A 15,591-nucleotide genomic window follows, 5' to 3' on the forward strand; every position below is an offset into this window, starting at 1 on the left:
ACTGTAAACCAAGACTTTGGTCAGTTGATATTATATTTGTGACCCATTGCCTCAGATTTTGTAATGGAAGTCTCTCTTTTGAATCATTGTTGTCTTGTTGACTTGTCCTATTTGCTGGTTCAGAGGGGATTTTCACACAGAATACTAACCTCCCATTGATAATTGCATTGAGGGTTTTACTGAACATTCTTTTCCATACATCAGGTTGAAACATACATCTAAGTATGGTGTTATGATGTCAGCCGAATATCTAAACAGTTCAGGTATCTTATTGTCTACTGTTGGGAATTTTGTATGCTTAAGATTCTTGATGCCGTCTAATATTTATTTTAGCGAGTCTAGTACATGTTCTGTGAGTTCGCAATTTACGGGGTTATCATCGCTTTCAGACTCGGATATTCGCCTTCTGTTAAGTTTTCAAACGAAAACAATTTTTTGAGTGAGTGAGTGAGTGAGTTAATATTTAACGTCACATCGGCAATATCTCAGCCATATCGTGACGAGAACATTCAATACTAAAATGAAATATATGTCTATTATAAAATCTGTCAGCGAAGGACAGTAAAACAACTAGGATATCACAGATTAAAATATAAAACTAGTAACTATACCTAAAACAATTTATCTATACAGGACAATACAATGTAAAAATGGGCTATAGTTTGCTAACAACTGAAGGTAGATCACCATACTAGGGACCATGGGGACTTACAGTACTTTTGCTACCTGCATGGACCCTAGCTGGATTTACATCATTCCCTCAGCCGTCAGCAATTTGTGAAATCTAGCCATACAATAAAAAGACATTTATTCTACGATTAAAAAACCTGGAAATTTAGAATTTACTTTCACTGTTTGTGGACTTACGTACCCTCTCAGGAGCACAATAATTTTACAATACTTCAACCCCCTTTGAGGGTACAGCCACTAACAATTCTAGTTACAAATCTAAACAACCAAGAATTAAAATACATCTATTTACAGAACATGTTATTCAAAATTCAATCAAAAAATCAATTTCTTTTAAAAAACCTATAATTAAATGAGAATTAATGTTTGTAAAAAGATCCTTTACAGTTTTGACATTGACATATTTATCCCTTGTGATGGAGAATTCAACACAGTCAAGCAGAATATGCTTGACCGTGACTCTCTCATCACAAGGGATACAAAATGGAGGATCCTCACCTTTTAAAAGATATGAATGAGTATATCTAGTATGGCCAATACGACATCGTCGTAAAATAACCTCTTCAAATCTGGACTGACAGCCCAAGTGGGTATAACCAATGTAAGGTTTTATGTCATGTAATTTATTTATACCCACTTGGGTGTCCCACTTCTTCTGCATCAGATCACGGATATAAGATCTAATGCTCGCTTTGTAATCCCTGTAAGGAATAAGCAATGCTGTCATAGATTTGTTGAGTGCTGCCTTAGCAGCAAGGTCAGCCAATGTGTTACCAGAGATCCCTACATGGCTGGGTAACCAACAGAAGACGATGTCGTATTGGCCAGTTGCTAATATGGCGTTAGCTTCTGCTGTAAAAATAGAACTATTATCTGGTAATCTAGAAGATATTGTTCTGGATCCAATGACAGTGGCACAAGCAACTGCGCCACCGTCCTTGGATCCATCTGTAAATAAGGGTTTGTAATTGCTATATTTATGTTTTAATTGATGATATTCTTGTTTATATTGTAAGTCATTTGTTTCTGATTTTTTAAATGATGTTAATGTTAGGTCCACTTGTGGCCTAACCAATTGCCAAGGAGGAGAAGAAAGAAGACGGAAAGGCGATATACTTTCCAGCTCAATGCCGGCAGAAGAAATAAATGGTTTAATTCTGTGCCCAAGAGGTGGAACAAGAGAAGATTTTTTGTTATACAAATCCTCATAAAGGGGATTGAACACACAGTTAAAGGCAGGGTTAGATTCATTAGAATATAATTTAGTAATGTATTGTAAAGACAATTTTATACGACGTTGAGCAAGAGATGATTCATCGGCCTCAACGTAGAGACTATCAATAGGTGAAGTTCTGAAAGACCCAAGACAAAGTCTTAAGCCTTGATGGTGGACAGAATCAAGAAGTTTAAGGTTGCTTTTGCAGGCTCCACCATATACGATGGAGCCAAAATCGAGTTTCGAGCGGACCAGTGATCGATATAGATCTAAGAGGGTTGCTTGATCCCCTCCCCACTTTGAGTTGGAAACAACTTTCAACAAGTCAAGAGCCTTCAGGCATTTAGTTTTAAGGGACTTAATATGAGGTAGAAATGTTAAGTGGGAGTCAAAGATTAGTCCCAAGAACTTGGCCTCCTTTACAACTTTGATGGGAGTGTCATCTAGAGATAGTTCAGGGTCCTTATGTGGTTTATATTTTCTGCAGAAATGTATACAATTAGTTTTGGATTTAGAAAATTTAAAGCCGTTTTCAAGACACCATTTATTTATTTTGTTTAAACACAACTGCAGTTGCCGTTCAATAGTAGGCATGTTTTTCCCACGACAAGAAATATTAAAATCATCCACAAATAACGATCCATCAATTGAATCGTTTAAAACCTTTTATAAACTATTTATCTTTATGCTAAAAAGTGTAACAGACAAAATACTGCCTTGTGGAAAACCCTGATCCTGATTGTAATGATCAAACAGGGTAGAACCCACTCGAACTTGAAACTGTCTATCATTTAAAAAGTTGGCTAAAAAATTGAGGTAAACGACCTCGCAAACCGAAGTCATGTAAATCTCTTGAAATACCATATTTCCAGGTTGTGTCATATGCTTTTTCTAGATAAAAAAAGATAGACACAGCATGTTGTTTATTAATTAGTGCATTTTTAACAAATGATTCTAAACGCACTAAGTGATCAACAGTACTTCTGTTTTTGCGGAAACCACACTGTATATCAGTTATAAGGTTATTTGTTTCCAAGTGCCAAACTAGTCGATTATTTATCATGCGTTCCATGGTCTTGCAAACACAACTAGTTAATGAAATCGGACGATAATTGGATGGATCCGTATGATCACGTCCAGGTTTAGGTATTGGTACTACTATGGCGTCACGCCATGAAGGAGGAAAGTTACCCGATGTCCAAATACCATCAACAATATTTAGGAGAGTTTCCAGACAGGATTCTGGTAAATGTTTCAGGAGTTGATAATGTATGTTATCAGCTCCTGTAGCAGTGTCATGAGCTTGAGCAAGAGCAGTATGGAGTTCATGAATAGAAAAAGTTTCGTTATAATCTTCCCCATTATCAGAATTGAAATTAATAGTTTTCTTTTCTTGTTGTTTTAGATATTGCTGGTACATAATTTGAAGAGGAAGAATGTTTAGCAAGGGTTTCACCCAGTTTATTAGCAATATCTGATTTATCAGTAAGCAATTGATCTCCATGTTAAAGATGATGGATTTTCTGGACCATGTTCCATACCTTGGACATGGGTGTCCGAGAATTAATTTTGGATACATAATTTTGCCAAGATTGGCGTTTGTTCTGTTTAAAAGTACGCCGTGCTTTAGCATTTAAAATCTTAAATTTATTTAAATTATGCACCATAGGATGGCGACGGAAATAATGTTCTGCTTTTTTCCGTGCCTTCCTAGCTTGTTTGCACTCATCGTTGAACCATGGTTTCCTTATGTGTGGAACTACAGAGGACTTTGGTATACACTCATCAGCTATGGAATTCAGTTCATCAGAAAAGCATTTAATAGCATCGGAAACGTCAATAAAACTTTCAGGTGTAAGTTTTTCAGCACACAGTGTTTCATATAAAGCCCAGTTAGCCTTTTTAAAATTCCGCCTTGATGATGGAGGAACATCAGATGGAGTTACAGATTTTAATATAGTAGGGAAATGGTCACTTCCACAGAGATCATTGTGGACTGACCACTCAAACTCATTCAGTAGTGAAGAGTCTGCAAGAGACAGATCTAGAGAAGAGTAGGTGCCGGTTGCAGGGTGCAGATAAGTGCTTGAATCATCATTGTATAAACATAAGTCATTATTGGAGATAAAATCTTCCAGTATTTGACCTTTTGAGTTAGTGTTTGTACCACCCCATAGCGGGTTATGGCCATTGAGATCACCCATTATGATACACGGCTTTGGGAGTTGATCATAGAGATCTTGCAGATCTTTTTAAAATTTCGTCTTGATGATGGAGAAACATCAGATGGAGTTATAGCTTTTAATATAGTAGGAAAATGGTCACTTCCACATAGGTCATCGTGGACTGACCATTCGAATTCATTAAGTAGTTCAGAATTTGTCAATGACAAGTCGAGAGCAGAATAAGTCCCTGTACCAGGATGTAAATATGTGCTGGAACCATCATTATAAATACATAAATCATTGTCAGAACAAAAGTCCTCCAACAATTTCCCTTTAGTGTTTATATTTACACTACCCCAGAGTGGGTTGTGCCCATTTAAATCTCCCATTATAATACAGGGTTTTGGGAGTTGGTCATAGAGAGCTTGCAGATCAGTTTTGGCAAACGTTGAAGACGGCGAAATATAGAGCGAGCATAGTGTAAACGCTACATGTAAAGTAATTCTCACAGCAGCAGCCTGCATATTGGTATTTAGTGAAACAGGGCTTTGAATAACGTTTTGTCTGACTAGAACGGATGACCCACCAGTGGCTCTATCACCCGGAGGTGAAAAAGAATGATATGCATTAAAATGACGAAGGTCAAATGTATCTGTTTGTTTTAAATATGTCTCTTGGAGACATATCGCTGAAGGTGTAAAATCCTGGACTAATAGCTGTAATTCATGTAAATTAGTCCTCAGTCCTCTACAGTTCCACTGTACAATATTAGTGGAATAAACTATCTTTTGGGGGGATTTATTGGGGATCTACCCCGCACTCTTTTGGAGGGCGACAAGCTATGTGCCCTAGAATGGGCGTTTTCAGAAACGTCCATGTCCTCAAGAGACCCGTATTTATTGAACAATTGAATTTTGTTCTGTGACCCTTTAGGAGCTCTGCCACTTTGTTGTTTTGGAGCATCAGGCTTTGACTTCGGTTTACCTTTTCCAGCTTGCAGACTATCAGCTGTCGACTGAGACTTTGAGTGTGACTGAGATGATGATTTGTTATCAGAAGAAGACTTTGAAGTACTGGGAAGTAATTCTTCGGTCTGTGATGATATAACAGGGTACAAAAGCTGTGGAGAATCGCAATTTACCCAAATCAAAGCAGATTGGCATCCTGTGGTTGATGTTGTTTTAGAACTAGATCCCGATGATGTTTTTGTTATTGTAGCATAACTTTCTGAAAGTTCAGATCTCTTTACCAGTTTTTTGGCCTCCGAAAAAGAGATATTTTGGGTAAATTGTATTTTATTGATCTCCATTTGCTCTTTCCAAATAGGACACTGTTTAGAAAATGAAGAATGGTTGCCTGAGCAATTGGTGCATTTTTTATAATCACTGTCACAATCTTCTGTTGTGTGTGTCTTCTCACCACAGTGAGCACACACAACAGACAATGTGCAAGTATTTACACCGTGCCCATATTTCTGGCATTTAAAACACCTGAGCGGGTTGGGAATGTACGTATCAACTGGAATGTTACAGTAGCCTGCCTTCACTGATTTGGGTGCTACAGGTACGTATTCGTTTTGATGGTTTCATTGTTTCTCCGCGTTGAAAAGCGCCTGACATAGAGAACACCTTGATCCTTCATTTCAGATCCTATATCAAGTTCCGAGATATCATCCAACAATCGATCACGATCTCTCACAATACCTTTACTTGTATTCAAGGTCTTGTGAGCAGAGACCGTGACCGGAATGCCCACGAAAGATTTCATGTTCATCAGGTTCGTTGCTTGTTGTTTTTTCCCACATTCAACTAGCAGGGCACCCGAACGCAAGCGTCTAATGTTTTTCACCTCCCCTGCAATACCCTGAATACCCTTGGACACAGCAAAGGGGTTCAGTTTTAACGGTGTCTTGTCAGGTGTCTCAATCACAATGAAACGTGGCCAATATTCAATCGATGCAGATGGTCTCAGGTCAGTATCAACAGGGTCAATATCAAGTGGACGTTTTGTTTTTTTAAGTGGTATTTCGTAGGCCATGGTTAAGGTAATATGGTTCATCATCCGAGCTCCCCACCCACCACGGAGTATCACAAGGACAATGCTAAAGCAAGCGGGCCTCCAGCTTGCAGCACCAAAGATACCCGGATGATATACTCCAGCAGAAGAATTAAAAGATTTATAATTCTACCAGACTGGCCCATGAGCCACCGCCTTCTGGCATAGGACTCTAGGCAAAATACAGAACAACATATTTCAAATTCAAAAATGTTTTAGATTATAAAGCCAAGTCCAAATTCACAACAATTCCAAATGGTATATGTGCATTGATAAACATAATAATACCCCATGCACAGGGCTTGGCATGACCAGCCGATTGGTCGAACCGGGCCCATTCGACCACCCGTCTAGGCGAAGTCAGGGCCAAAGTGGTGTATTGAGCAACAGGAACACGGTTGCAAGCTCCTCTTGCCTTCAACCACCAGGATCCCTTCCTCTGCCGACACAGGGCCGCAACCCACGGCAAACGGGTTGGTGGACCAAATATCCCCCCGGGTCCACTACGGGGGTGTCGGCGAGCTCTTGGCGTTATCCAGCACCCACCACGAGGAGATGGCTCGCCACGGTGCCACAATTTTTTTAAGTAATCGAACCATGTTTTGTGTAAAATTGTTCATCTCATGTGTGGTAAACTCGTTCCAAAATCGTTTAAAAAAACATGATATTTTGTTAATTATTGCTTGTTTATTTCTAAGATATTCACTGCGTTTTCATTTGCTCAAGGAATGGTATTCATTTCTTATTTCATTATAGTTTACACATGAGCATTTGTTTTCTAACTTTACTCAGATATCAACAACGTTTTAATTCTCTTCACACTTTATCAAACCAGTCAATTACGGATGTTTAGGTTTTTCTAAGCGTTCTCTTTATATCAGATGCGTTTTTTTCAGTTTTTTATTGTATATTCTGATAGTACCTATAAAAAGACACGTTACATTTTAAATTTAAACAAATCGCCAATTACTGATTAAACAAGAGCTTAGATACAACAGTGAGTGAGTGAGTTTAGTTTTACGTCGCACTTAGCAATATTCCAGCTATATGGCGACGGTCTGTAAATAATCGAGTCTGGACCAGACAATCCAGTGATCAATAACATGAGCATCGATCTGCGCAATGGGGAACCGATGACATGTGTCAACCAAGTCAGCTAGTCTGACCACCCGATCCCGTTAGTCGCCTCTTACGACAAGCATAGTCACCTTTTATGGCAAGCATGGGTTGCTGAAGGCCTATTCTACCCCGGGACCTTCACGGGTCTAGATAAAACAGACCCTGATCAATTGTTGAGTACTCTAGCAAATGTGGTTATGTTAATAATACTGAATTAACACGCTACTGACCTTGTTTCTTTTTGTTTTGGTTTGGTTTTTTTTTTTGCCATGTTATTATTCCATGCGGGGTTGAAAATGCAGGGAGATGGGAAACCAGGAAAGCACTTCAGACAGCTTTTGCTTTTTGTTTGGAAAGGTTGGAGGAAATTTTCATCGGTCTATGACAAGATGTCTACATGTGTCTACATCAAAACGAACAGGAGAGTAAATAATATCAAATGCTCCTTTAATCTATTGCGACTATAATTAGAATCGATAGTCTTGTTTGAACTAAATAGTATCAATATATTTCGACTCGCCTTGTATTTATGCCATGGAGAACTGCGATATATCAAATGTGTATCATCTCCCTCACGATAAACTTCTTTCGTATTCCAGACTGTGTCCTCTCCAACACAGCCTGCGGCAAATGCTGTACGCTGTACAAGAGAGAGGAATCCTGGGATAAGGTGAAACTATTTTGCAAAGTGGGTGATCCACAAATGGCGAAGATTCAAATAACGACAACGGGATTTACAGCATGTGTACTTACACTTGAAGTATGTCCAATTGCAAATGGCGTTCAGTAAGTATATGCAGAGAGGAGATTACAATAACGTGATCACTTCATACGTTTACGCAAACGTCTGTCCATGTTCTTTTTATTGCACAATTAAAATCATTGTCAGCCGAGTATGCAGTTCATAATATACCTACTGTAGTCGTACATCATATTCAGTATCTTCCCTCGCCGATATTTGATCTATATCTGTTGACTATCATAATTTGTCAAAAACCACGAGACAAAATACTTTCCACAAGCTTGAGAAACCTCTACTAAAGGCAAAGCAAACCTATCGCAAGCATGTGTCTATTAGGTACTATCAAATGGTAGTTATACTGTTTGTTACCTATCCCACCAGTGGCATTTGTTATAAACACAGTGGCGACCTCCGATTTTAGAGTCAGTAGATAGTACTGATGAAAAGTTTCAAAACATTAGACAGATTTGTAGACGTCAATCTTACCAAGTTCTTTGACTGTTAAATAGCTTTAGTTTTGTAAATATTATGCTTATGCCATTAGCACATGGATTGGCAAATTAGACAGAAGTGCACACAGGATCGTCTTGCTGTCGAACGTAACAAACACGGGCATGTCTCATGAAAATCAGACATGTTACCTGTATATCAAGGAACATGGATTCAATAGCACCGAATGTGCTGAAAGGCGTGAGGCCGTGTGTAAAGAAAGCATAGGTAAGTTGTTGAAAATTGGAAATTTTCAGCTGACATCACAATATCATGCTTTTTGTGGAGAATGTCTGCATATTTAATAAGTATGCCAGAGGTGGAATATCATGTGGGTCTGGCTACAGATTTCAAAGACATTTCTAAGCATTCCTTATCACTTAAAACTACATGAAACATTGTTCATGACTAATGTTGAAATATGTAAACAGTATGAACTGTATTTACGTTTTTTTTCAGAATTTCTATAATTTCATCAAATTTTGGTGCAAAACACAACAACTTATGTTGAGATGTCAGTTAGGTTTGGAAAAATATATATGCAATGGTTAAGCTTCGAGCAACGATTCATGCCATCAATATGAATCAACCGGCCTGATCATCCGGTTACGTACACGGGTAGACATTTTGGCATGGAATAACACGGGATTTAAATGCATATATACTGAGTCAAACTTCACATTCTTTCTTCAGGGCTCCATGAAAGAACAAGATATGGTAAGATGGTTAAATTGTTATTATTTAACTGCTGAGATCTGTGTGATGTACTCGATACACTGACAGTGACACAATCAGTTCCATTAGCTGTAGGCTACACCGCCGTCCTAAAATATTGGTATACAGAATACCAAGTCACAACAATGAAAATTCGAAATTTCTCAGTTCAATATTGTGTATCGACGCCCCGCGCATTCACCACTGGGAACGCGCTAAAGATAAACATGTCTACTCCACCGGTAGCACCCACCACTCATTCTGGGTTAATAAAACATTAAGTATTCATTTCTTGCGGAACGCCGCAAGCTGCAACAACACTGACATAAACGATTGTGTCCGGACCAAACAATGATCAAGTATGACCCCTGGATCTAGTGAAAGACACTCAGTTACAAGCCATTACTATCTAAGAGTTCTGTGGTAAAAATACATTGTCTGCAGATACACAAGTTACATGAAGAGAACTGTGTCTGTTTACAAGACTAGTGAGTTCGACAAATTTACAGTGGTATACTTCAGCACGTGTCTAAATAGTATTGAATTCAAAATAGTCTCGCACACTAAACAACTGCAATGCTACCTACACACAGGTAGATTCTCGAATATCTGCTTGCCATGATTTTTTGCATGTAAACGTGAGCTAATAACATAAAAAAGTCAACCATTGCCATGACATTTTTTGTTAGAGAGCTAGATAATTTTCACGGGTTCCAAATACCCGCCTGCGGTGAGTAGTCTTTATCATACGTCATTGTCGTTTCTGTGCACATATTGGATAAGGTCGCACTCAGTAGCAGCACCGTATAAATCAAATGTTGACCATATAATGTAATGATCGCTATAATGAGCAGAAAGACTTTGGGGTACGGCAACACACGGCAAATGTTGGTCCAAGCAGTCACTTAGCATGGCAACGCCATCTTCATTGTAACATCTGACGACCGGCAACTAGCTAGCTGGCCAAAGGGATACACACAATCAAGGGTCCATGGAATGTAATGACAAATTGGTTCCTGGTAACCTGCCGTGTATCATAACACAAATCAGTGCTGAACCATAGACACACATATGACTTATGCGCGGAGAGCAATGGGCCTTCCTCTTTGGTAACAACTATTATCCTATTATCAAGGTACAAACAACTTTGGTGCCAATTTATGATGAGACATTAATTAGCTTTGGAAATGAAGTATATGCAATGGCTACGCCTTGCGCATCGATTCATGCCATCAATAGAGTCAGCCGGCCTGACCATCCGGTAACGTACTCTGGTAGATACGAAAAATGTTGGTTGGTCGATTCTGCCGTTGAATAACAAGGGATGTAAATGCAAATATGTGACCGATGTAGAACTTTTTAACATAATATACGCACTTGTTCGAAATTTACAAACACAAATTTACAATGGTATCCTTCAGCACGAACGTCTTATTTCTGCGCCAAAATAGTATTGAATTCAAAATAGTCTCGCACACGAAATAACTGTAATATAACTGTACCGTAAAAAACACACAGGTAGATTCTCAAATATCTGCTTGCGATGATTTTTTTGTATGAAAACGTGAGCTAATAACAAATAAAAGTCAACCATTGCCTTGACATTTTTATTACATTTCCAGATCAAAATGGTTGGTTCAGAATACGTAAATGTTGTGAGTAATCTTTATCATACGTCATTGTTGTTTCTGTGCACATATTGGATAAGGTCGCACTCAGTAGCAGCACCGTATAAATCAAATGTTGACCATATAATGTAATGATCGCTATAATGAGCAGAAAGACTTTGGGGTACGGCAACACACGGCAAATGTTGGTCCAAGCAGTCACTTAGCATGGCAACGCCATCTTCATTGTAATATCTGACGACCGGCAACTAGCTAGCTGGCCAAAGGAACACAGTCAATCAAGGGTCCATGGAATGTAATGACAAATTGTTCCTGGTAACCTGCAGTGTATCTTAACACAAATCAGTGCTGAACCATAAGTACATACATGAGTTATGCGCATAAAGCAATGTGCATTTCTATTTTGTAACAACTACTATTTTGTTCACAGCAGTGACAGTTGGCGGCCAGTCACAGGGCATGAGTAGTGCTGCCCCAAAATCGTCCAGTGTCACCCCTGACCAAACATCGTCCGGTGTGGCCCTTGCCCAGACATCTACCGGTGTGACCCTTGCCCAGACATCGTCCGGTGTGACCCCTGACCAAACATCGTCTGGTGTGACCCTTGCCCAGACATCGTCCGGTGTGACCCCTGACCAAACATCGTCTGGTGTGACCCTTGCCCAGACATCGTCCGGTGTGACCCCTGACCAAACATCGTCTGGTGTGACCCTTGCTCAGACGTCGTCCGGTGTGACCCCTGACCAAACATCGTCTGGTGTGACCCTTGCTCAGACGTCGTCCGGTGTGACCCTTGCCCAGACATCGTCCGGTCCTGATGTACAAATCGTGGAAAACATATGTGAGTACAATCGTCCGAGAAATCTAAAGAACAGAAGAAACGTTGGCTCTGTATTCCAATTACTACATTTCCTTGAATGCCTGGGAAATACACCCAGGAACCATTAATGCACAGTTGTAACACAGAGGAAGTTTGCTAATTGTGGTTAATCTCTATGAGAAAATCAAGGTCCTAACAACATTCTTTGTAGTACTTCGTCCAGCTCCTGCAGTTAGAGAGAATTTGTTCAGCACAAACGGAAGGTGGTCTACTTTTCAAGTTGATTTTCCAGTGGCATTGGTCAACCATGAAGGTTGTCCCAACGCATGCCAATACAATGCCCGACTCTGGCGTAACTGACCATATGGAAGCCTAACATAGGCCACATTTCATGAATTGTCGCAAGCATTGCCCATGATTTGAAGAGTGTGAATTATATGATATGCGTGTGGTCGCTTTATAATGTGTATCCCGAGTTTGATAATATGTTATTGTATAATAACTAAATCAGATCTTAGTATTAGTCTAATCTAATCAAACAATGGTTGCTGACATCAGTCTGATACGTTATTGTTTTTTTCTTTATGACTGCTTTATAACAAAATTTTATTGCATAGCTTAAATCACAGGCAAACTGTAGCGCAAATGGGTGCGCAGCATCGAGAATATGACCAGGTTTCTTACATGCGAGCAAATCGAGCAAAGGTTGACAACGTACTTTCCTCGCTTCTGTTCGAAAAATACTTTTCATGTCAAAATAAAATATCGCCATCATCACCGGTATACACCCATTTCATCACTGGGTTGTCCTCTCACATTTCCAACCCCATGTTCAACAATTACTCACGTGAAATATGTTTATTCAGCATTTTAAGCTCAACTCGTGGTATATCAGACCGTTCTTCGCCTCAGTTTCCCTTTCCAGCTTCCGGTTCAATGAATGAGGGTATTATTCCATATGGAATGCTTACAGTTACCTCCCCTCCTTCATTCACCCATTACGCCAGAATTGTTTTTACGTAGAATACATGTTACGAAAATTCTAACAAAAGCACGACAGATAGGACAAATAAAATCTAACAGGTTAATGATAAAATTAGGCAATATAGTATTTCTTCTTACTTAGTATTTTTTTAGCTGGCGAGATGACACCCGAACTACAGAGACAGTGCACTGTATGTACTTACTTTTTGTAACATATCCAATATTTTGCCATGGATACTGGATTGTGATTGATTCGTCTGTCATTCAGGGGTATATAATCACGACTTACCTTTATTGTGTATGTGGTCAGGACTGCACAGGAAGTTTCTAACACAAAATCAAAAGCGGCGCTCTTGTATCTCGCTCACTGCCACTGTCTGACGCGTCCACCTATCCTCTCGCACAAAACGTGTTGTATTGACACTGGCATACACCCCGTGGTGTCTCATGTAGAGGTCAAAGGAAATTCTCAGTCTGAACACAATAGGCTTGAAATCGTATTCTTTCGAGGTTGTAGGCTGTGTGTTTTCAGGACCAATTTCGGTGGGGTCTTCTACATAAACATCGAATCTCGACAAAAGGGAATTCCAGGTCGTGATGCGCAGGTGTCACTGGCATCCTGCGCCAAACGTCGCCGTATTATTTACAGTGACGCGTGCTAAGACGAAGAACATTACAGTGCAACCAAAAAATAAAACATAACTCAAACACAGTTATCACTTGCTCATGCTTTTTAAAATACATTGGTGATTGTGAAAAAAAAATTAAACAAAATTATAAGTGTATAATCGCAAATCACAATTCCAACATTTTTGTACTTAGGTTTACGGTCCTCGAAACGAAACTGCCGGGTCTTTTTTTTGTTTTAATGTAACAAGTAGATTATTTACTTGTTTGTGTAATCAACCAAGATTAGGTTACTGCTCACGACCTCATACTAAGGGGCAGGCATACTGTTTCAAGCTCCTACTCACTGCACATGCGTTATGAGCTCAGCGCGACTTGGTTGTTGAAACCACTCTTACCCCAGCGTGGGGGAAATTAGTGAATCGATTGAACTCAAATTTCGCGGGCTATTTTTCATTGCGGATGTTTCAACCTTATAGGTTCAGCTGGCTTATTTGATGATTTGTTTCGGTAAGTGCGTACCGAAAGGTACCAGAATCTGCAAAGTTGCAAGCTCAACTATTTGAAACTAACTCATTACTCATTATTCACATTCGGCTTCTGTGGTTGTGTTTGTCGCTCCTATTTGCAGTTCTCTATTATCTTCTTGTTTCCGAACACTTCTCAACATGACGACCAGCCGGGCTGAGAGTGATGGCCGACTAGCTGACGTTCATGCGAGATGAATTAGGTCATGTAGTGTTCAGAATTCACAAGTGTTTTGAGGAATTACATTATTGCATTTGGAAACCAATTCCTCAATTGAAAAGAATTAAATTTTTATTTCGACTTAGTTCTGTCTTTCTTAATTTGCATATTTTCATGACTAGTTATAGGGAATACAACGTCTACGCAGCATGCATTTTCATGGAGTCAATCGATTGACATTCCAAATACAAAATGATGTATTAATCCCCACTGTGCGGTTCTATTTAGAAAAACAAACTTTTTTTTACGATATTTTCAGTTTTCTGAGAACGTGAGTAATAAATAGGATATCACATTCGTTCCCCTTACACATCAAGTTCATGTCCTCTCGTGAAATAAATTTGTCACTATTGACAAAGCAAAATTGTTTCACTGTCATAATCTTAATATGCAAGTGGAAGGTTCGTTTCATATCCTGTAAATATACCTTTGAGTTTCCACCACAGGAAGTTTTGTTGTTAATTTTTTAATCTAAATAACGCGGCTATGGTAGAATGGATATAAACACTGTGTTGCAAATATACCAGAGGTATAAAAAACGTACATTATAACAGCTCGAACTTATTGATATCAAATTTAGAGCTATTACAGTAGTAATTAATATGTTTGTCTCCTACTGCTTGACAAGTATTAGATGAGACACGACCTAACAAATGACCCCAATTTGTTTACATGGGAACGCCCTCAAGAACATTCCATTTGAAACAAGAAGGAAACAGGTTGTCGTCTAAATATAAATGTTCATTTTCCTCGTGCGGATCGTGTTTTCATTTGATCAAACTACAGAAGCGTTTACTGCGCAGGCTCATCTAATACATGTCAAGCAGCAGTTGCCATCTGCAACTACATGAGTAAGACGTATTTACGAATATGCCCAAAAAGACGGATTTTATAACAATAACAAGCAAACAAGTTTGCTTTACAGATAACCACTCCCTTTCTCCATATGGCTGTGACGTATATTCGTTTTAATGTTATAACAGGCCCACGGTGTGGTGGAGATAACAGCGGAATATGTGTTAGGGTTCCATCGGACGGACCTACTGCGGAAGAAGTGAATAAGCTTATCCAATCACTTCTTTTGGACAGGAAGACACTCTCGAACTACAAGCGTTCGATGACATCGGCTGAAGACAATCGTCCAAGTGCCCAAGCAATCGGACAGACTGGGGTCGTGCTCGTTGTACTCGGCTTTGTCGTAGTGGTCCTTTTTGACGCTGGTAGACTCATTGACTGGCTTGACATGCGAAGGAGCAGACGCATGTCCTTTAGCAGCCCGTAAAAAACATTCTCTTCACGTCAGTGTTCGCAACTTGCACAATATATGCTTGTGCACACATGTCAAGGATTGAAATGTATTATATTATAAGCTTACCTAACTGTTAGAGGATTTATGATACATACTTTGTCCTTGATACAGCTGATCTGGGAATTTGAAATGCACAGGATTTTACTATCAATGCTACTTAATACTTTGTGTATTACGGCATATAGTCCCTGCAAATTTTCAGTGTTATATCTCGTCTGTCAATTTGATGTAGGCGCCGTTTATCAATGTTATTATTTACTCAGAGCTACCACGGGTCAGGAAAAAT

The 15,591-nt window shown here is 39.3% G+C and overlaps 1 protein-coding gene across 2 annotated transcripts in view; it reads left to right on the forward strand.

Annotated features, from left to right (window-relative positions):
* Positions 1 to 15,349, forward strand: part of LOC137282286 (uncharacterized) — a 37,310-nt gene extending 21,961 nt beyond the window's left edge. Inside the window, exons 3-8 of one of the 2 annotated variants that reach the window (XM_067814021.1) lie at positions 7,845 to 8,031; positions 8,532 to 8,704; positions 9,170 to 9,193; positions 9,882 to 9,920; positions 11,249 to 11,659; positions 14,980 to 15,349. In XM_067814021.1, the coding sequence (XP_067670122.1) occupies positions 7,845 to 8,031; positions 8,532 to 8,704; positions 9,170 to 9,193; positions 9,882 to 9,920; positions 11,249 to 11,659; positions 14,980 to 15,278 (1,133 nt within the window). In that variant the 3' untranslated portion in view covers positions 15,279 to 15,349. Of the gene's footprint in view, positions 1 to 7,844; positions 8,032 to 8,531; positions 8,705 to 9,169; positions 9,194 to 9,881; positions 9,921 to 10,812; positions 10,846 to 11,248; positions 11,660 to 14,979 lie in introns of both variants that reach the window. The other variant, XM_067814022.1, reaches the window with a different exon arrangement.
* The last annotated feature ends 242 nt before the right edge of the window (positions 15,350 to 15,591 follow it).

This window comes from Haliotis asinina, chromosome 4 (genome assembly GCF_037392515.1).
Source record: "Haliotis asinina isolate JCU_RB_2024 chromosome 4, JCU_Hal_asi_v2, whole genome shotgun sequence".
Lineage (NCBI taxonomy): Eukaryota > Metazoa > Mollusca > Gastropoda > Lepetellida > Haliotidae > Haliotis > Haliotis asinina.